The 23,820-nt window shown below is 36.2% G+C and overlaps 1 protein-coding gene across 1 annotated transcript; it reads right to left on the bottom strand.

Annotated features, from left to right (window-relative positions):
• Positions 1-3,881: 3,881 nt before the first annotated feature.
• LOC116250994 (protoporphyrinogen oxidase, mitochondrial) lies at positions 3,882-23,318 on the bottom strand. The gene is made up of 17 exons (XM_050076953.1): positions 23,185-23,318; positions 22,098-22,137; positions 20,832-20,967; positions 20,135-20,200; positions 19,611-19,661; positions 19,415-19,471; positions 16,298-16,386; positions 15,853-15,889; positions 15,631-15,696; positions 12,622-12,662; positions 10,358-10,490; positions 8,860-9,048; positions 6,193-7,312; positions 5,977-6,085; positions 5,792-5,866; positions 5,596-5,702; positions 3,882-4,226 (listed from the first exon to the last, which is right to left on the bottom strand). Exons 1-13 carry the CDS (start codon positions 23,219-23,221, stop codon positions 7,130-7,132), a joined length of 1,125 nt encoding a protein of 374 aa, XP_049932910.1. The 5' UTR covers positions 23,222-23,318; the 3' UTR covers positions 3,882-4,226; positions 5,596-5,702; positions 5,792-5,866; positions 5,977-6,085; positions 6,193-7,129.
• Between the last annotated feature and the right edge of the window lie 502 nt (positions 23,319-23,820).

Raw genomic sequence — 23,820 nt, 5'->3', positions numbered from 1 at the left:
ATCAAAGGGCATGGAGTAGTGGTGAAAGTCTAGTTGTCAGTTTGATTCCCGTGGTTATTAGTTTCATGCACTGGAAATGATGGATGCACGGCACCAAGTGTATCACTACCCATTCAAGTCCATAGAAGGAACCCTTGTCCCTGGAGGTGGAAGGAGGAGCCTTGGCTTCTCATGCCTATGGGCATTGTTATCAGGTGTTTTTTGCTATGTAATCTCTGCTGAGGTCAAGTTCACCACTACTGCTACTAAGTATCTAGCACTGACTAGTTATAGATATTTTTTTAGCTGGAAATTATACAACACTACGCATTTGTGGTACACATATGTTGGTGGTGTTATCCGCAGATTATAATATTATGATTTTTAAACTCTGTATTCTTTTTCTGAAAATTCCCAGGCTGTGGACCAGCGATGGCATAAATGAAGTGGACATGTGGTCATGCAGAAACATGCTTGATATAGATCACAGTTTTAAAGTAATGAATGAACAAGGTTAAATGTATACTCTTGATGATTTGAAGTAATGAATGGACATGAGTAAACTGTTTACACTTAACGGCACTATGGGGGTCGTTAGGCAATGAGAACAGTAACATACATTTACATGTATCTATCCCAAAGATTGATGCAGATTAATAAAACACTATGTTGATTACACTGCAATAATTTAGGGCAGATATATGGAGCAATATATTACTGTTGCCGTTATCAAACGATCCATACTTTTCAATAATCTTGAATCAAAGCTTATGATTACACCACAAAAAGCTTCAAATAGCAATGTTGGTTTATCTTCTATTTGGTAAGTAAGTAGTCTGAAACTGACATGCATGTTAGCTTTCACAGTGCCGATATTTCTTTGACATTTAAAAATATTTTAGCTCAATTAGGCGTCTTGTATTTGAAACTAGACAGAGAAACTCGTTTTGCGCAGGGAATTCATGAAAAAAGCTGTATCTAGGATCAATGATGAAAGACAAGTCTCTAGGTGAAATTTTATCTAAAAAAGAAGAGGAAAAAAAGGAGGAAGCAATCCTGTACTCCATATTGAGATCCCCAATGCTGGTGTTTGGCAAACAGGCAGCAGGAATCCCTCAACATTAGATTAGATAGGTACAAAGTACTGTGCCCGTTGGCCCTGTGGTTTGAATTTGAAGCATAAAAGTGAGGGAGGGAGAGAAAGAGCGCCATGGCAACATGAACTGACAACCCATTAAATGTATGTCTGTATGGGTGTGGGAGCAGTGCCACATGACACCACATGCTTTGCCCTTCTTTTGCATGTGTACTTCATTATGGTCCACATAATATTCTAAAGTCAAGAGCAACCATAATAATAATATTTAATAACAGACTAAGATATGAAAGAAATTTTTCAATGTGCAGCTGCAACATCATATCTACAGCTAGAAACAAAAGTGGCTTGCGCACCAAAATCATTTAGTTCCTAAGGTTGTATACAGGCTGGACCCAGTTGGGTCCAAGTGGTTCTGAATTTGGATCCTGAACCACCACCATGGGGAAAGTGGGTTGTACAAGGGGGTTGATCTAAACCAGACCCACTTTTTGGTAACGAGTTGGAATAAAGTAGTGAATAGTGCAGACCAAGTCTGGATCTGGTACATGAATTCATCCCAGTTTCTTGGTTTTCTCTTTGGGGGTTGCATTCTTCCTTGTTCCATTTTTAAGCAACATCTTTTTATTGTTATTGAAGGGTCTGTTGAATAGAATTATATATGGTTTTGGTAGCTAGCACGGGACAATTTGATGCCTCATGGAACCTTGGATTCCAAGCAAAGGTAGGCTTTGTATTCACTCTGCCAAACAGGGTGTAAGACTCTTTCGATGTAAAGAGAAGTGAAGTTGGTGTGTTGGATCCAAACTTGACCCTGATCCAAGTAAGTACTTTGAGAATCATCACGTAGATCTGACTTCTGATCACCGGATAATGCATCCAGACTCCTTTCTTCGAACGGCCTAGCCTCGAAGTGGCATGTACAAATCACAATCTCAAAGCGATGTTCATTTTTTCCTCCCATTCTCTTTTCGATTTCTAATAATTGGTGTGTGATTTTTTGGTGGGTCAGACCAACATTGGATAAAATCAAGATAAGCCCCATCCAACGACGATGCATTTTGATCTCTCTGGTTTTTGGGGAATTTGATCATAGCTACCAGCGAACAAAAGGATATAGAAAGGCACATGAAGGAGATGCCGGCAACCAAATGTTTGGAAAATGACCAATGAGATACATAGAAGTAGTATGAAGCGAGAAGCCAACTGGATGTGAGGAAGTGACTTTTCTATTTTATTAGGGACGAGGGTTGCTCGGTATGGTTTGACAACACCAAATCTTATATAATTCCAGAGGAATATTGAAATCTGCCAGCTGAAGGATATTGCTGGATGGTTAAATATTTAAACGCCCTGCTTAAATGCACTATAAACCGTTGCTATACAATAAACTGTTGCTAGTGCTACTGTGCCATAGTGTTAGCAAAAGTTTTTAAATATTTGTTATCCGGCGACATGTAGAAGCCAGCTGATTTCAATTCCTCTAATTTGAAAAATTCAAATATTTAACATCTCTCTCTCTCTCTCTTTGCCGGAGTCTGTCGCTCGGCTTGTGTAGTGAGATGTTCATTTTGTCATTCGGCTGCGGCAGCGTCCTCATTCTGTGGTTGGGTGATGGTGTCGTTTCGTCCTTCCACTCTCTTCTCACTCCTCTTATTTCGTTTTTTTATGAGTTATATTGTATATTTTTTTCGTTGCTTCTTTTTTGTGGTTTGTTACTGTAACTAGAAGACTTCTTGTCCCCAATTTTTTTTGTATTAGGGGACTTCTTGTCCTCAAATTTTGATATATATTCTCATTTTATCGGTTTTCTCTCTCTCTCTATAATGACAGAGCATGAAAAATAAGAAAAGAAGAAACAAGTTTAAACTTCATTTTTGGATAAATGTTTCTTGGAAGATAAACTTATTTGTTGTTCTTTTCAAAAACCTTTCGAAAAATTCTATTTTTATTTTTAATGATGATTTTTTTTTGTCCAGCTGGAAAAATATATTTATTTGAAGTTATATAAAATGATTCACCTAAGTCAAGCAGCTAAATCCAAACAGATCAAGATTTGACAATATTTGTACTTTGACTGGGGCTAGTCACTGGGCCGGAACAGGTCAACCCACAACCTGTAAAGGAATGCTAGACCTTACGGGTCCTGAAGAAAAAATCCTCCAGCCTAGGCCCGGCTAGGCCCAAGGCTACATGGGCACGGGTCAAACAATCCGTCTGATACCTGCCTGATTCAAATTTAAATGGATCGATACATAAGAAAACTCCTTTCATTAATCTTTGAAGAAAAGGTGTTCCTCTTTGCTATTATTTAATTCCCAATTGTAAAAGGTTCAGCATATATCTTAAACCACAATGTAACAAATTAACAATCTTAACAAAGTACATGGATCCATCACAAAATCAAACTCCCATCTCCTTTGACAATATAATGACAGTTAATAAATCATACATGATCAGACTTTTTTCAAATTATAAACAAAATTATTCACAATAAAGAACTCCCAAGCTTGTCAAATACATGGTTGAAACTTAATTAATTTAAGGTTTATTTAGTTCTTAAGTTACCCCTAAGCTGGGCCATGTTGAAATGAGGTTTATATGTTTTAAAATAATTTTCTAGTCCTAATATGCAAAAACTTTATCATCATTCTGAAGAAGGCTCTTAGAAGGGCATTAATCTTCCAATAAAAACTACGATAATAAGATAGAGAGGATATGACCTTATGGAAAAGAAGAATCTAGAGAGAATATCGCCTTATGGAGAAGTATTCCTCAAGCAAGTTACGGCACACAAAGCAAAACATGGGAAAGTAAAAATTATTATGGCCCACATATTGCAAATTACAGAATTGCAGTGCTGTTCGGAAACAAATCAAACTCAGTATAAAACATTGTCAAATGGTACAACAGAAGGAAAACAAAGAAGTCAATGAAAGAAACATGACAATTTCTTGTTTAACAAAAAACAATTTCATTAGTGTAACGCCCAAAACTAATTGCAAGACAGCACTCATAATATTTCACTTTTCAGATTCAAAATGATCGGGGGTTTTGCCATGTTGGGAGTTCAAATATGCTATGACAAGGTCTGCTGCCTTGAATCCTGAAGAAATGGCGTTGCCAACAGAAAGTCCGCCCCTGTGGTTACCTGAAACAAGAATATGAAAGAGTTAAACGACCACTAGCTTTGGAAAGCCACCATTAGGTACCATAACTGAATCATGTGTATCCATTTGTTTCACGTAAATGATACTCTTGCTGGTGACATATGGCAACCTTTGTGCAAGAGGCCCATTTTGTCCTCCTCTTATTTTCTCCATTTTCATCATTTGCAGACCCAGACATGTTCAGCTAAATTCATTCTCCGCACAGCATGGATTTTCAAAGATCTAAAGCCTTCTACTCATGAAATTAGGAAATTGTTAGTTGCTTCCCTGAACAGTCAGCAGGTCAAAAGGTTTGGAGTTTGCTAAATTAAAGAACTACTCAGCTTGAAATATCCACAATTTGCTCCAGCTTCCATTTTCTCCCAAATCAAAGAACATTTTGAGCCACTGGTTGTATGTCCTCCATCCATCATCCTTCTATGATTTTGACATTGATAAAAAAATTATACCTACTTTAGAGATCACTCAGTCCATTACAAATTTCCTTTGTGTTTTCTGGCTGAATTTTAAGATACTTCTGTGATTTATGAAAGTTTTTTTGCGATTTGGCACAGAATTTTTCAGTCCCTGCATTCCTAAGAATAAGTTGACTTAGTAATGAATATAGATTAGATTTTTGAAGAGGATTAATGTGTGAGTCTTTGTACTTTAGATGTTTATTTTAAGCATGAAGCAGGTGGGAGATGGCATCCAAGGAGTATGCAACAGGTTAATTGCAAAGCTAGAGATGGTGCATTACAACAATAGAACTAGCCTTCAGATTTCAAAGTTAATTCAGGAAAGAGTAGTGACTGATGTGTTCTAGTTATGAGTAGCAACTTATTGATCAGAGTTTCAGTGCTTGATCTGGCCAATTTGCACAAAGGGGATCAAACAAAACATAAGAACAAAGGCCCTAGGTTCACGATCATCAGAAATAAGAATCTGAAACCTTCTGCAAAATTGGCCAACTCCAACCCAGGATGTTAGCAGGGCGGAGCCACATGTAAATCAGGGGCACAAAATTTCCTTTATAATTATATAAAAGATGGACCTTTTGCCCCCCACACAAATAAACGTTTACATATATGTGGCCCTTCGACCTAACTTTCTAGCTGTGCCTTTGGATATTACAATCTATTCTCCAAATAACCAAGGGTAAAAGTAAAACTGTCTCAATCTAGGCATAACCATGTGCAACCTAATCGTACCACAAAGGTCCAGCTCAATTTCAGATGTGAGATTCCAGTTAGTTCTGACTACAAATCTGTTTCCACAAATAAAAAACTTAATAAAATAGGTGTATATGTGATAAAATGTCCATCCGTCTTTTCAGATGGAAATCTTACTACCTAAGTGCATTCAGTATACCTGCATAGAAAAATCCTGGAAGACCTTCTTCCATCTTTTTTATAGCTTCAATAACTCGATCATAATCATGACCATAGAGCGGAAAAGCATCCTTCCAGTAGACATGCCTGCAGATACCCATCCAAAATCCATCAACTGAATGACCAGAAACTTTCCCATGATGACCAAATATAATGTTGGCATACGAGTTTCTTACCTAATTGAAGCAGGCTGACCCTCTACACCCAACAACTTTTGAAGATCTGAAGAAACTACATGTTGTAACTCATCCCTATAAAAAAAAAAAGGGCAAGAAGTGACGTCCATTAATCCCTTAGGTTGAACAAGCAGCAAGAAATTAAAACGACATAAAAAAGAAAGAGGTATTGGTGTTCCCCACACAGTGAAGCGCCTGCAAGATCTCTGTTTCGAGTCCCACCAATAAAAGTAGTATACAGATATTGATCACTGGGGGCCCTATCAGGGAACATCATTGAAGAAAAGATTGTACCTAAAATTGGATTGGAAATTAGATAATGGGCCACAAACAAAAGAACTGAAAAATATAAATTTCTGAAATACCAGTCAAGAAACACAATCTTCAGAGCTGAGGTGTACCAAGTGTTTTTAGACCATTCTCCTGCTCCTTAGTAGGAACTAGGACCCCAAATCCTTCAAGAGGAAATTTCACATTCTCCTTCTTAAAAGTGGTAACTATAACTGATAGAGGAACATAATCTACCTGGAACATAAACAAACCCATGATTATACAGGCTACTTAAAATTTCTTCCCCCACCCAACCATGTAAGCAGGCATTGGTCAAAGCAAAACCATAATTAAGCACAAGCATTTCAAAACTGCTACAAGTCATGATGGTAGGAAGTAACAAGTTTTTTCTTTCCATTAACTTAAGGTTGTCTTACTAAACAACTCGTTTTATTGATTCACCTGAAAAAGGGGTTGCGACCTATATATGGATGGCCCCACTTGAACTTCAATGGCTTTGCAAGCCTTTTCAGTAAATATTTATATGTTTCATCATGTAAGTTGTGCTCTAGTGCACATTATTTGAGAACTTCTGGTGATTGGCTTGGAGTGCAAACATTTGTGGCTGTTTTTATGCCTAATCATGGGCGCTTTTGCAATAGACAGCTCCCTCTTGGAAGTTCAATGCCTGGCCTTCAGTGCCTCCATCTCCATTACTGGGCTGTTTTTGTGCCTCTCACGTATCCCAGACTACTTAGGTCAGGGACAAAAAGACCTCTTAATTATTCTGTTAAAACATATTTTAAACAAAATAAAAACATTCTACTATATTTATAAACACTAATCTTAATCATAGTCACAAAAAAGCCAGAAAACTCTTAAATAGTTCATGTTTGATCATGAGACAAGATAATGCATAGACAGAATACAAAAGCCTGCTTGCTAAGAAACTTATTTCGAGAATTACATGAACAAAGCTGAAAACTAGCATTAGTGCTTCCAATGCAATCCAAAAGGAGTCTATAAAGTTGAAGACAACATTTAGGTCCAATATAGGAAACTGGAAGATCATAGGTCTATCATCAGAAATTTGGAGCTCGCAAAAAGAATAGAAGCAAAAGCAACAAAGCATTTGAAAGGATATGAACTTAATGTCCACACAAAGAAAATACTTGCCTTTGGAAGAAAATCCAGCAAAAATGGCCTTCCCATCTTTTCAATTTGCATCTGTTGAACACTGCAAAGTGGAGCCTGAAGAAACAATGGTGAAGTGTGAACAGGTCGAACTTGAAATATAATTTTGACTGTTCTTAGCATAAAACGAAAGTTTTCTAGAATTTAGTGGCATGATAACATGCATTTGACTTTGGATATGATTATTTTGCAATATTATGTAACACTGGTTGCTACCAAAATATTTCTCTACTTTCTCAACCCTAGCATAGGTCCCCCTTGGCATATTTCATGCAATTATAAAAAAATTATTTTATGTTAGGTAAATATCATAATATTTCATAGACAAGTAAAGCAACACATAAAAGCTATATAGAACATGAAAGAAACACACATTCTGCTCACTATCATCTCAAATAGGAACTTTTTTTTTTGTATTGTATAACAAAAGGAAGAACTTGACAGACTTATCACAGTTTCCAAGGATACCCTAAAATATCTATAACTACAAGATGCTCATTTAAGCATATAAAAACACAAAATAATGATGTTTTTCTAGCCTAAATAGCTTAGACATGCATCACCAGCAGCACCAAATGTCCACTGCAAAAATATAAGGCTTCACAAACATATCGCTCAAATTTTATGCATTAAAGTTCTATCAGTACACAACTTCTCCATTGCTTTCACAGGCAACTGATGCATATCTGGGGACCTGACAGGGATGACATCATGACAGTCACAAGACACAGATGTCAGATAATTCCAGTTACCTGATTCATGCTCCCACTTCCTCATAGTGAGGAAGAAGCAGCTATTCTGACATCATATATACATACATATACATACACACACACACACACACACACACACACACAGAGAGAGAGAGAGAGAGAGAGAGAGAAAGAGAGAGAGAGAGAGAGAGAGAGAGAGAGAGAGAAATTGGTAAATACCAGACCACTTGGGTAAGAGACAAAACCAAATCCATCAAAATTAAATATTGAAGTATATTTTTTTTAAATATAACCTTATAGTTGTGATCTTAAGAGTGATTTGATGAGAAACATATATTAAGTTAGTCAATTTTTTTGGTTTTAATAATGTTTTTTAATAATAAAAATGAACGGCTCATATAACATCAAAATTTTGATAGTAGAAAAATCAATTTTTGTTAGAAAAAAAAAATTGTACTAAAACATGATTTACATTAAGTTAGCATTTATAAACACATTAAAATGTTCATATTTTCTTAAGATATTTTCTGTTACAAATTTAAGAGGACTTGTTTTTGTCTCTTACCTAAGTAGTCTGGTATTACCAATTACTCTCTCTCTCTCTCTCTCTCTCTATCTATCTATCTATCTATCTATCTATCTTAGGAGACTTCTTGGGTTTCATCAACCAACTCTTCAACATATAATTAGCATGTACGGCATCATATTGCACTAGATCCCCCCAAAAAAAAAGAGATAAAGAGAGAAAGAGAGGTGGCTTCTTAATTAACATGGGAGCTTCCATAGAATTGTTGGCATCTTAATGAATATGGGAGCTTCCAATAAACTATTTTACAATGAAATGGGAATAAATGAATTAAACTCTGAAACAGAACTGAGAAACAAACTTACAGTCATCACAACAGCATCAAAGGTTTGGTCCTGCAGTGGATTTTTATCATTGGCAGGTTGACTTGTATAAGAAACCAACCAGCTATTAGTTGGAGAGCCTTCTTCAATGTTATAAGATAATGACAAGACCTCAGAATGGAGTTTCAAACTACAATTTGTCAGCTCAGTGCACAGTTTGTCAGTCAAAACCTGCCACAAACAGCAAAATGAAGCTGATTATCTAATGCACTATGAAAAGTAGCACCATGCATATACAAGGTTACGTGGTTGACTATAGGAATTCTTCCCTCTTCTGTATTTTTTCTTTGATTTATAAATGCATCCATGTTTTTTCTTTCGGGTAATCTAGGCAGTAGACTGTCATTGTGAAGGATATAAAGACAGCTTTCTCATATTTGGCACGGCAACTCATATAATGATTGTTATGTACTTCCAAAATAGACATGTATTTTGGCAAAACAGAAAAAAAGTCCGCTTTTGTGAATGGCATGAAAGCATGAAGGGATATTTACTTTTAAGTTTTAACAGTATGTCCATACCCTTCTTGAAACACCACTTTCAATTGAAACCTTTAAAGCCAATGCATAATAATGTAGAGGCCCATGCCCAAAATTTGCATTTCTAAAGCCATAAGTACTTCAGTTATTTTTTCACTACATGGTAAGAATGATCACAAATAAAAAACAGTATTGCCTATTTCCTTATTAGGCATAAAATGGTAGAGAATATAAACAATTGTCGTCATACGTTCATTTAGATGGTGCAGAGGGTGTGTTCTGCACAAGGTACAATACTGTTCCAAGCCAGTCAAGATTAAAAAGAAAGAAGCTAGACACAGACCAGGCCAAGTTTCCTAAACATAAAAGCGAAAGGATTTTTCAATTGAAGATGGTAACAAAAAGAAGAGATAAAAAAATTTTTCTATATGTCAATGGAAAATATATAGAGAGCATTGAGTAATGAGTACATCTGCAATAGAGTTCACTGGTGATCAAGTTTACTGGACAGAGGAGCATGCTTCTGTTGAGTAATGAGCACATCTGCAATGGAGTTCATTGATAATCAAGTTTACTGGACAAAGAAGTCCGCTTTGGCTTAGGGTTTCGTTAAACCATTGACCAAATTTCAGTTGAACTCATCATCAACGAAGTGTCGAGGATAAGATTTACTAGCGTATGCTAATCCACACATGAGATAGGACATGTATCTTATGATTGAAATGATACAAGGAAATAGAAATCTTCTGGAATAAAAGAAACAAAGATTTAAAATGTTGGGTTCAAGATAAGATAACCTACCTATAATAGCAAAAAGTACCTTTGTCATCTTGTGCAAGAATACTGATGAGGTAGTAGGTACAACATGTAGCCAAACACTAGAATGTCGACACTTAATTATTGAACAAGAAATTTTCATGCATAAAACCTTGAATACCCAGATAAACATCTGTGCTAATACAATGGAGAAGAATCAGATATCATGATTTGTGTTTACTTACCTGCAAACCACCTTGAAATGAAAATGAACCCTTCGAGTGTTTGCTTTTTCCTCTTGAAGCACTTTGTTCACCTTTCTCGACACCTCTTTTTGAAATTTTTGATTTGATAAACCCAAGTATGATGGAACCATACCTAATCAGGAAGAAAAAAAGAAAATTAATTTTGTTATTATACTAAACCAACAAAAAAATTCTTAATGCAACCCATAAATTTAAATATTTTAAGTAGAATCAGTATGATATGTTACAATATGTATAGTGAGCGTGCAGTTGTACTGTATTGCATGCGACTTATGATAGGTCCAGACATCTCATGATGCAGGGAGTTTCACCTCCAAAAACGGATGGACTGATGGTTATTTGGGTCATAGGAGCTGGCCCAAGCTATCTCAGCCCTTGGGCCAAAAGAAAATTTTTTGCCCAAAAGAAAACAGAAAATGAATACAAAAAAAAACATTAAAAACCTATATACACAGTAAATTTAATGTAAATATAATAGTTAATCATTTGAGCATTGGAGATATATGTCTTTACATATATGGATACATACACAAACACATGTATTTACATGGCATCTAGAAAAGTAAATACATTTTAACATTTAAGTGGGCAATTTAATTATTTTTAATGACAATGTGCATGTTATATGCAGCATATACTTGTTACTTCATTAAGCTTATGCAATTCATGGTTTTGTAGAGAGGCTATTTTTCTTTAATTTTTCTTATAATTTTTTCTCAATTTTATTTTTTGTGATTTTCGTTACCTTACATTACATATTTACCTTAGGTATCTAAGTTTGGACCAAATCAGTTCAGGTTACCTTATGTATTTCACAACATTGAGTATTCATCCCATTTTTCACATAATATCAACTTCTGTGAGTTACTTTGAGCATAGCATTATAGTATAAATGAGTCACTTAACAAGTACACATAAAAACATTACTAATTTTATTGACATTTTACACTTTACAGTAAGAATGAGATGGTTCTTAAATTTGGTTAGGCAAAACAGGAAGGAAACAAGAGAAAAACAAAGACAATCAGGCTGGCATTCTCTGTTGCTTGTCAAATGGATACCAAAATCAAATAATGCCCTTTGTAGTGCTGGTGACAGATTATATGTATATACATGACAAAGAGATACACCTCATCCCTCACCCCTGCGGCCTGCACAAACATTGCATGTTTAGCAAGAGGTATGCAAAACTGCACAATCAGTTTTGCTAGATATCAAATATAAGGTAGGATGAATTTGAGTTTATCCTATCACAGTATCTTTTTATAATACGACTTAGTTTCTCTAGCCATATTAATTTCTCTGATCGTTGGTACCACAGTTGGTCAAAAGGAAAATGTCTAGTCCCATGAGTTACATTCCACATTATGATTGCTATAATCTAAGCTGTACCTCTCTACCCTGTCTCTGTACGTGACCAATTAATCTTTCAGTGCATCCTATTACACCCGAATGAGCTTCCAGAAAATACAGGTCCCTTAGGTGGAAAATCAAGTAGCATCAGTGAAAATAACAGCACCTGGTGCTCATTATATCTCAAATGTGCTGAATAATAATAAAAGGTGTTCCCATACATACTGGAAAAGTTGCACATTTAAACTAGCCGAGCACATGAATTGCATAAGCAACATCCACGGCAAACATAGTCAGGTAAACCAAACCACTAATTGCTTGCAAAAGGCAGAAGGGACACCAAGATCTCTCTATGAGAGCTCCAAGTCTTCCCCTTCTCCTTATTTGATCTACACCAAATATACATGTTGGTGACTGAACCAACCCTTGGAGCATGACCCAGTGTAGAGTAGCTTCTTGTATGGACAGAACATGCAGTAGAAAGGAAAACGATGATGATGCCAGTGGCAGCATCTAATGCAGACAGTCTATGTGGTAATGGTTCCCACCCCCTTTTCTCAAAATCCCCCTTTCGTTCTGAGGAATTTGTGACCACATTGATGTCCAGTGTGGTGCTATTCAGGAGCCAAAAACAAACTATAATCCATGTATTATGCACTCACATTTGCAGCCTGGTTTCTGGAGAAGCAACAATAAAGATGGCAGTAACATAAAATCTCAGGAATAAATAATCCCGAATAAAATATAAATATACCATTTAAAATAAAATATACATAAACCTATATGGCACTAACACAGGAGAATCAAGAAAGAAATCTAGAGTCCAGGATAGCTATATCATATCTGCATACATTAGCAAATATGATGAACAGAAATTAAGCAGAACTTACATTTTCTCCAGCTGAAATATCTCAGGAAATGCAAGATGCATCTGTACAAAAATGAAAGTAAGAAAATGTTAGAGCCCTAGATAAACTTAAAGTTTGAGAAGACAACTTTTGGTTTCCGGGTAATCTAGATTGCGATTGGAAAATCCAATAGAAGCTAAAGCCTTCTTGTCATTCAACTACTAGTTCTGAACACATGAATCCTGGTAAATTTCTCCCAGCCATTTTCTGTAATAGCTGCAGTACTTCATGCTTGGCAGATATATATCATATTTACAAGTGCTTATTTAGAGGCCAAATACTATAAAAAAATATCTCTTTTTACTTAGGAAACTTAACATATTTTTAGAGATATTATCTAATCAAATAACCTTAACATGTAAATGGGACTTTCACTTTTACATTTTTTGAACAGTATTACACTCCAGCAGCAATTCAATAGGTACAAGTATTATCTAGTTGTTAGCAAACTAAATCATTGTGTTCAAGGCTCAAAAAGCAGGTCTTTTTATCTCCACCATCCAGTAAAAAAAAATTGGAGTTATGACAAAAAATAAGCCCCAGACCCCAGTGATGTAGCCATCATGCCTGAGAATATAAGGATCCTATCTCCATTTTACTGAAAAATTATCTGATCTGTGATAAAGGGGAGCCACAAACATAGATCGTTGGGCCCAAAACCAAAAAAGCATTATGATCCCTTACCCATCCAATGAAAAACACTAAGACCATTGTTGCTATGAAATCCACTAACCTTAGAGTAAAGGAAGCCTTGCCAACAAAGACCATCCAACTTAAGACTGAAAGACTATTTTCTGACAATCCTGCTCAAAGATCCTAGAAATGTCTGTGAGACCCCGTGTAAGCTATTTCTCATATATATGTAAAATGTTTAGTCAACGTCGAAGGAAGTTGGATAGTTGGATGTGGATCATGAAATGTGAAAGATTCTATTAACATGCCTCAGAAAAAGATGACATGCAATAATAAAAATAGTAATATACTAATATATTGTTATTATTATCTTAACCATCATCATTACTATAACATTGGAAAAACAGGTTAGGACCTACATATCGATAGTCAATAGGTTTAGACAGCCTCCTCCAGCTGAATTGAAGCTAAGGCTTCTGATCTCGTTGGATGCTCACTGATATAAAACCTGATAGTAGAAATCAGATTATAACAACTACCAAGAGCAAAAGATCAATACTGGAACAGAAGTTTGAAAATCTTATCCACAAAAAAATGGTGGGCTGAAGAAATACTCATCCAAAAAAGAGATCTATGGGAAGCTAAAGCTAGTTACCAACAAGCAAGATTGCGCAAGCAATATCATACTTGTTAGTTTCTTGTAGTAGGAGGGTGGAGATTAATTTTCTACTTCTTTTATATGTTACCTAACTGTCCCACCAAATTGTCCATCCTAAGATATTCTACATGAGCAAGCATTCACCAGGAACTATCTATCAAATAACAAAGGATAAAAGGACAAAAGGAGATGACCTCAGCAAAATGAGCTCATAAATATAGCAAGAGAAAATAACTTAGAAAGATCTCAGTGACTGGACATATGGGCCCCATAATGCTTGACAAATATGTTGATTGTGGGCATTTTTCAGAAAGGGGTCTTGTTGTATTTTTAAAAGTTATGTCCATTATAAACTTTTCTTGCCTCAATTCCAATTTTAGTCAATGGAGATCGTCACTGTAGATAATAGGCCTTACATCATGTAACATGGCCTCACCATTTGGGCAATATACACATATAGACACATTACAAACTCGGGTGCAGGGTTGGACACAGCATTGAGCTCATCAGTCATGAACCTGTATGTCTTTTTTTTTTTTGGTCTTCTTTCTGGACCTAGGCAGGGTGGCCAAGGAGGATCACCTAGTTGATTGGCATGGTGCCCAGTGCTTAGGTGCCTGCCTACACCTACTTTTGACTCTAAGGTCTAGTCATCATAGCTTAGTACTCTACCTCAGTGGATGATGTAGGAAACTTTTGTTATTTCTTCTCCATCAAATGGCAGTCAATTTTAGAAACACAAAAGAACTAGTAGTACAGCCAAGATTGTTTGGGTCACCCCCAACAAATATTGGTATAAGTAGTCAACTCTATTAACAAACTCTAATAACAAATTGAATACAAAAATAACCCCTTGGTAGTATTGTTTTTGATATATCAGAGAATATGCATTACAACCCCATGTGAATAGAGGTTGGAGCAGTATATTGCAACTGACTTGCAACATGCACCAAATGTTGCAATACCTGGTCATGTAATTGTGAGATATGCTAATGCTCCAATCCATTGACAATATAGTGCAGGATTGACAGCTTAGCTATTATGACATCAGATTCTTGCAATTCTCTTTCATTGATCTTCATCTTCATACCCCAAGTCTCTAGTGTTAACAACTTTGTCATCAGTAATTTCTCATCTTTCAACAACATTAGAAGCAAAGTCAACCTGACATAGAAAATATCCAGAATGAGACTAAGTCACCTTGATCCCTACAAATAAGTCAAGGATTGTAGATGTGACAGTTCAAATTATTTCCTCAGAAATCCTTTAACTTGCTTGACACTTTTCTTATTACTATCTATAACCATCATATCATCAACATACGATAGAAAATAACAATCCCTTCTTAGCTTCCTGTGGTAAAAACTGCACTATTAGATTAAAAACCAAGATCAAACATCACTTTACTAAAAAACAATTATATCAAGCTTTTGAAGTGTGTTTAAGGCTGTACAAGGCTTTGCTCGATCTATTGTTAAAGCAGTATTCACTAAAAACCAAACCGTTCTACTCCTACATTTTTTGTCTAACGAACATGATTGCATTAGTCATCAAGTTCTTACACTGTATACCATCTACTTCTTGAAGCACTGGTAAAGCTACTTATTCATTGTGACTTCATCACTAAAACTCACTTCTATGTTCCTCATAAAACAACCACAATAAAAGCAGAAAAATGTCACTGGAAAGGCATCACTCACAGATAATGATTCAGGATCTCCACCACTAGTCCCAGCTACAAAAGGGTCAATCAAGTAATCGACAACCTTAAATACAACAGACATCAGTTAGACCTCATTAGTATGCATGCTAATTTCCAAAAATAAAAGCATGAGAGGCCCTTAAGAAATATTACTATGGGAAACCAATTCAACAAGCAGCACAACAATGTGAGACTGCAAATACATATACTCAATCCACACCTCCTGTCCAAAGTGGCGTTTGAAGAACATCCCCACACTGCAGACATAGATAGAATATATACATTTCAGACTGTTGTTCATCAACGTGCTAAGCACCTCATATGATGTTATTTCTAGTTGACAAGAAATGCAAAAGACCAATTTAAGGAGCTACATAAGATTAACAACTTAGATCATATAGAATGCAAATAAGTTCCATACTGCTAAATGTAGAAAAAAAAACGCTAAATATAAAGAGTAACCTAAAAAGCATGTTTTAAGATAATTGTATGAGACTGGAAAGCAGAAACCTTAATGGAGCAAATTATATATTGAGGCTCATGGTTTCTTGTTTCAATGTGATATAAACAAGATACAGATGAAGAAGCAGAAAAATGTCTAGAAACTAATAGAAAGCTTATGGTGGGGAAAGACATTAACAACATGAAATTTTCTATTTAACCACCTTTCTGACAAGTCTTGACCAGGCATTTCAGAAGGATTCGTTTTCCTGTCAGATCTTCCCATGAGGAATGGCTCCATCAATATTTGCAACTGAAAAATCAAAAAAAGCAATCCATTCAGGGAAGTGTTCTAGCACTCCAGTAGGCTCAATTTAACAGCATTACAATCATGTTTATCAACAGGACTGACAACGGCTACTAAGTCAGATAAACTCTGGTTTGGTGGATAAAATGCAACAGCAGATATACGACAACACCTAATATGGAATTTTTCAAAATATTTTGAGAATTTTCCCTTTGAGATTTTTTTTTAGAAAACACAAATTAGACGAGGGCAGATCCAGAAATTTCTAGTTTAGAGGAAATAGTATTTAAGTTATAGATTTTTAAGGGGCAGCAATATGGAAACAACAACAATAGCCATGAGATATCAATGTAAAAACAAACATTTTTGTGGGTGTGTGTAGGCAGACCCACACAAACCCACACCTGCCTCCGCCACTGAGTTAGACATAATTGTGCTGATTGTGAGGGGAGTTATTACCTGATCTCGATTGGGGTAACTTGTTCAAGTAGATTAGGGCAAAAATAAAAAAGTGCTGAGAAAAGAGAAAGGTAGGAGAACGATGAGAGAAGAAAGTGGCAAACAAGACTCTATTCTTCACTATACATTTTTAAATTACAGGCTTATGTATACCCAGGGCTCATTCAATTGGATTGGAACTTTCTTCTTCACCAGAAACCTCTTTAACTTGCACCAGATCAGTCCAAATATAGCAGCTGACTGCTGATTCATTAGGTGTGAGCTCCATTGCTAATCAGACTGTGTTCCCATCAAAGAAAGGAAAAAAAAAAAAAGAAAAAAAAAAAGAACAAAGGGAAGGAGACCTTTTCATCACTTAAGTGAGGATAAGCATGTTTTCCAAACTGTCTTCTGGTCTATGGCTCTCTCTCCCTACGAATTATCTTCTGTGTCATTACATGCTTTTCAATCATGGTTCTTCTCATTCTCAATCTGGACTTTCATCCAATTCTTTTTGAGCCAACTTCTTTGTGAGAAACTCAGCAACTAAAACTTTTTACTTGAAAGAAAAATTTCCTCCCTTCATCAAGAGCCAAAATCTCTGTGGACACCTGGATAGATTAATTTCAGTCCCACAAGAGTATGTCACACAAGAAACCAAGGGTGAAAAGGGGGTCACTTGTGCCAAAGTTATACCTCATACTCCTTCCCTTGTGGCAGATCGAGAGTTGTCAACTCGGACTGCAGCCCGCCATATCGAATTAGGATCTAATGAATGCTCCTCCCTGCCCCTCCAAGCACTGGTCAATCACACTTCAGCAACCCATCCATGATAGGTAATGGCATTGAATGCCATTATTCAGACAAAATTCACTCTTTTTTTTTTTTGGTAAGCACTAATGCCATTCAATTCCAATTGTCGATCAATCTTTCTTGAAAAAACCACTAAAATAGTGAATTTTGTCTTGATAAGCCCTACGCTTTGCGATTGCATGCTTTTATGCAAAATCTTGAGTTTCTCTTTTATAATAAGTCCATCAAGCTCTAGTTGCGTATAATGATTCTACCTTGTCTCAAGAGGCACTTGTGCCCAATGGAGTTATGAGAAAATTTGGTTAAGACTTAAGACCTATTCTCATATATCCAAAGGTAAGGGTTTCAGTCCTCAAACATGAATATCAGCAAAAAGGGTTCTAGATCAACAATAGAATACTAGAATCAAGTCAAAAGCATTACACATTAATTGACAAGTGTAGGATGTGAATAAATACAGACTCATAAAGACAAAATGCAGCAAATTTAACAGGATTGAGGCCAAAATGTCATGTGTTGATTGGGCAAGAGTTCCAAATGAAAGAAGATCTAATTCAGGCTATTATGTGTTTATTGAAAAAGGTTTGGCATTTTGGAGCAGTAAAAAACGACTAGCAGTTATCGGTAGTGGAGGCAGGTGTGGGCTGCTGAGGGCAACTACTCAGACTAGCCCACACAAATTTCCTTATTATATTGCTATCTCCATAAATTTTACTTATTTATGTACAACTGCCCCTTAAACTTTAAAATATAAACTATCAGTCCCCCCTATCCACAAATCTTGGGCTCCACCACTGGCAGAGTGGCAGTCATTAGGTCAAGCACAAAGGCAGAATATATGGTGATGGATATACTGGCACTATAAGATACCTGGATCATATCCTTCATGAATGAATCAATTCCGAAAGTCATTCTATTATGTAATAATCAAGGGGCCACCATACTATCCTAGATCCTTACATCATCGAAAAACTAAAAACATAAAAATCAGTCAAGATTTTATCTGATAAAAGACCAAAATGGAGAACTAGAGCCAGACTTATCAGAACTTAAAATCGGGTGGCAGTCATTTTTGCAAAAGGATTCCCAAAATATAAAATGTCAGAGTTTTAAACACCAAGCTGTACCTGAGTAACACCATGTATAAACTGTCGGAGGTATTGGAGATAATTGTGCTGGAGATACATATCCAGACTATAATGAGACCCAGATCCATATGTTCAGTTCTGGTTCAGATCTGAGCAGATACAGATTCAATTTCTTATAATCCAAGTTTACTGTACTTGCAATGTGGATTTTTTCATTGTTGCCCTTTGCCTTTTATAATTGTCTATTTTGCTCTTGACCATTTTTTGTCAAGATGGATGGTGTTCTCCCTTTTTAGAGAAAAGATGAAATTTAAAAGTTTCATCCCTTTCATTAACTACTCCTTCTTCTTGTTGCTGGACGTCTTAGATAAAGGATACTCCAAAAAGTACTCTATGTATGTATGTATATATATATAAGCATATTAACTCTGGATTTCTAAGGAAGAGCAACAATCTTATTTTGGGTAGATAATGACAAGCATACTAACTCTTTGGAATTTGAATTTCCAAGGGAGAGCAACAAATGGAAAATAAGTTTGGGCAGATATTGCAGGCCTAAGGCTTGGATCTACCATCTAACAATTTTCTTAAATTTTACATGCACATGAATAAATCAATAACAGATCCAAAATACATTTATCAAGAAATAAATGAAAATTAGATTGCTAGTCATCAACAGAGCAAAAGGGCCAAACCTTTGACTTTGACGAAAGGAATTTGCTCTGGATCAGTGCCAAAGGATTTGATGGAATCTGTGCAAATTCATGTTTAAAAAGGAAAAATTAAATGCATATAAACTTAGAGAAACCTTTAATAAAATGAAAATTGTGAACTGTGAAGTAACAGAAGTATATCAAATATCTTCAGACCTTGCTGAGTGTAATGACTTACCAGTTCAGGTTTTCCATTTTTCACAATGTAGCGCTTGTTCTGAGAGATTGGCTGAAAACAAAAATAATAGGCAAACTCGATCAATAAATTCTTAATAAATTGTTGAAGGTGTTCTTTAGATGAAAACTCTAGACTGCTAGCTCCAACATTATACTGTCAAGTTTTTGACAGATTTGCTAGCCCATCTCTCATCAGAAAAAATATAACAAGGTACAAGCAGATACCTAACAAAAAATAGATTGCTGATACAACTGCATGAGAATTTGCATGATTCTTTGGATAAAAATGGTTCAAGACTTCAAGTAAAACAAGGTCCCACCAAGTTTTTTCCAAGTCAGACTATTTACAGTGGACTCTAAACACATTTATTTATGTGCACATAGATAACAAAAAACCACAACTAAATCAGATACACTTTAAGTTCCATTACATATTTCCACTACATATGAATGTCAGTACCAACAGCATGCAACATGACAGATGTACAAGAAACTTAGGGGTCATGATTCCACGTAGTTTCGTACAAATTGTTGTTTTTCTCGTAAACATAGGCCATCAAGCAATCTTCCAACTGCATCATCACTTTCTGTCTGCACAAAAACCAAACAGAACAGAAAAAAGTGTAAGATCCATGAAGCACATCATTCTGATTTGCACCATTTAATGTTAAATATAATTTTTAGCACTATATCTTGGGAAGAAAAGGTGTGCAACGTCAACTATAGCTTTTATGCCGCAGAGAGTCAAATTCTAAAGCACCATTCTCTGGGTGAGATAAGAAAAAAAATATATATATATATTACGCATAGTCACAAATAACGTCTCGGAGTTTTAAACGGCGAGGTTTTCCTCGGGTATAATACGGCGAGCTTGAAAAAAATGGGAAAAAAAGGAAAAAATACGGTAAATTTTTAAAAATTTTAAAAAACTGAAAACAGGGGAAAAATAAAATAAGTGAGAAACTAATAACACAAACATCAAAAGATAAGTAGATTTGCAACAAATAAAAAATAGAAAATGAAAAGAAAACTGTTTGGTATTAAAAAAAATGAAAAAAAAAAGTTAAAAAAACGCAAAAAAACGAGTTAAAAACACGTTAAAACCCCATTTTTTTGAAGTTTTAAACAGCCATTTAATTTATCGTGTTTTTTTCGCGTTTTTTTGCAAAAAAAACGCGTTCTCTGTGACTATATTACGCTGTACATGGGTTTTAGACATTACCATTGTATTTGCTCCTTCCTCCCATACAATACCATTCTCTGAATTAGTTCTGATTTTGCCTCCAGGATGCTGATTAGATTCAAACAGAGTCACCCTCAAACCATGCAACTTAAGTTGATATGCAGCTACAAGCCCACTGGGATGCAGAAAGAATTTCAAAGTCAGAGAAGAGAGAGATAGAGGCCCATAACAACACAAGAACTAATGGGCAAAGAACAAACATAACCAACACAGTTGTGAGAAGTCACATTTAGTGCATAAATGGAGCCAAAAGAAGGATAAATATGATTTGCTAAAGTATATTAGGATATCTGAATTGAGATTAAGTCAACATAAGATGAATACGTTGAACATGGAGCTATGTGATTTCAGTGACTCAGAACTGAAGGACATTGCATTAAGGCACTACTTCTATTCATCCAGTGTCTAATATGCTAAAGCAGTCAACTAAATAAAAGACATTATTGTTGTTCTTACAGAGGGATCCACATTTTGGTGAGCCCCTGCAATCACGTTGTGGGCCATACATTATTGCTCAAGAATGCCATGAAGCAAAATCCTCCATTACAAGGCCCTGCATGTTTTACCGATTCAGAAGAAAACCACTTTCTCTGCACTGAAGCCCACACCAGCCACCTCATTAGGTGAGAAAAGAAAATCAAATATCACCATCCCAGGTGTGATTCAATTTGCCTAAAACGTAGGCTAGATGTGAGAAAATTGTGAGCCCTATCATCCAGCTCAGATTTTTCTCAGCCTCTCATTTTGATTGTTTCATTTAATGGTGGAAAAGTTTAAACTCCTTCCAGCTGAGCACTTTCCTGCCATTTTTTTCAGAAACGAACAAGCCCTAAAGCTTTCGAGAAATTGGCCATGACCGCAGGTATAGACTGGGCATCCTTGATAAAGAAAATAATGCAAAACATTGGCTTAGATGGATAATCAAAATATTGAATAAAAGTAAACTAATTTCCAGTAAATTAATGCTGTGAAGATGGTATGCAAGTAATTTGAGTTGCCATAAACAGGGAGAAGGGTGAGTAATTGTTTTTCCCCACCAACTGAGTATGACGATTGACGATACTACCTTGTCACATTTCTCAGGTGGATTGAGAAATATAGCAATCACATATACCCGAAGGAAGAGCTGAATAAAGATTTTGACATTTCCTTTTAAGGGTTCTTTTTTTTTTCTTTTTCCAGATGAGCAGCTAACAAAGTATAGAAGGAGAAAGATATCAGCAAGAGAACTCAAGAAGCACGCACCTAATACCTGCACCGACAACAGCTACAGATTTTGCTGAACCTGCAAATTGAAGTAATTAATCAATTACATTGAAGGTAGAAAATTTTTTAAGAGCTCTATTCAACATAGAAGCTGTAGAGTACTGGAAGTTAGGTCAAACGTAATAGAACTTTGAAGAATTAACAATTGTTCAGATAGTTTCACTTAAAAACACGCAAGGACGCACAGACAAACTGAGAGAGAAAATTGCCTCCAGACAAAAAGTCGACAAAAAATCAGGGACAAATTATCGGGACCCTGGGTACAACAAATTTGCCTTTTCGGGGACAAAATTCTCTGGCCTCCATTTGGCCCGCTTTATTGTCAATTTTCCATAGGCCCCATAAGAAATTTGAGACTGAAATGTTCCCTAAAGACCATTTGTTCCGGGACGTGGACATACCTGTGAGGAATTCAACACTACTTCTTCAGACTTCGCTGTGGCAACTTCTCCAGATCTTTTCTCTGAAAAACGATACCTATCCATCAAGCGTGCCGACAAACTAGGCCATGGGGATTTTCATCGAATCAACTCTCTCATTTTAAAATTTTGATGCGAAGGCTCCAAATTGCACCTAACGTTCTCACATGTCTCTATAGATCCGCACTCCAACAATGGGAAAATGAGGCGAGCTCCTTGCTAAATTCCAGCAATATCTCAGGTAATCGAATTCACCACGAAAGATTTGTCTGAACAGCTAACAGAACCCCAAGGTTTCCCACAAGTAAAACATACTCGAACCAACGCATTGCACCAAAAGACATTCAAAGTATTGTCAAGCGTTAAGACCCCACAATGGAGTGACACGGCAAATGGGATGATCATCCCGACGAATTTATCAAGCAGCAACATGCCCATTAACCACAACGTCTCATCTCTTCGCGAAATGCAGTCGAACCCCAACGTGTCGGTCGGTAGACATTACGTTTCTGAGAACAAATCGGATTCGAGTTTCGCAGCGGGAGATGAACAAACTGACAGTTGCGAGAACACAGCTATATCCTTTTAAGAGCAATTTTCATATGAAATTCAGAATAGAAAGCGAGAGAGAGAGAGAGAGAAAGTACTCTGAGTTCCGTCGCTGGGCTGCGAGCTCGGTGCCATGGCCGCGGGGAATCAGTCTACCTGCTTCTCTGCTTCCAATCGGCTCAATCTTCCCTTCTTTCATCGGGGATAAGGAGGGAAAATATTTGCCAGGAAATTAGCTTGTCAATATTTTATCATCGTAAAATCAAGCTCCCTGTCAAGGACGTTGCCAATTGTACAAAAAAGTTGTTTTAGAAGTCGTGGTCGCTTATTGTTTGAAGCCTTGTTTAGAAAATTAATATGCTGTGAGGTCCTCCGTCATTCAAACTCGACCCGACCCGTTCCTAGCTTTAACTGGAATTAGTTGACCTGAATCTCACGATTGATCCTGGCTCATGATGAAAGCCTAACTTTACGAGTTTTTCTCCAATAAATAAGTAATCGAAGTAATTGAATGAGAGCATTCACTCAAATAAATAATCAGAGTTTGATAGCATGTAGAGAACCCGTGTTGTTAGTTTGATTTTTATGAGTGTTATTTATTGGGACCATAAACGATAGCATAAAGGGTGGTGTACTTCTTTAGCTGGGGTAAAGATGTCAACGGATCGGATTCGGATCGAATACATCTTTAATCATATCTGTTTTTTCGGATATTCATATATTCGGATTCACAT

The sequence above is a fragment of the Nymphaea colorata genome, chromosome 3 (assembly GCF_008831285.2).
Source record: "Nymphaea colorata isolate Beijing-Zhang1983 chromosome 3, ASM883128v2, whole genome shotgun sequence".
In the NCBI taxonomy this organism is placed as follows: domain Eukaryota; kingdom Viridiplantae; phylum Streptophyta; class Magnoliopsida; order Nymphaeales; family Nymphaeaceae; genus Nymphaea; species Nymphaea colorata.
Note: the sequence above shows the minus strand (reverse complement) of the source record. Positions and strands in the feature narration are given on the sequence as shown.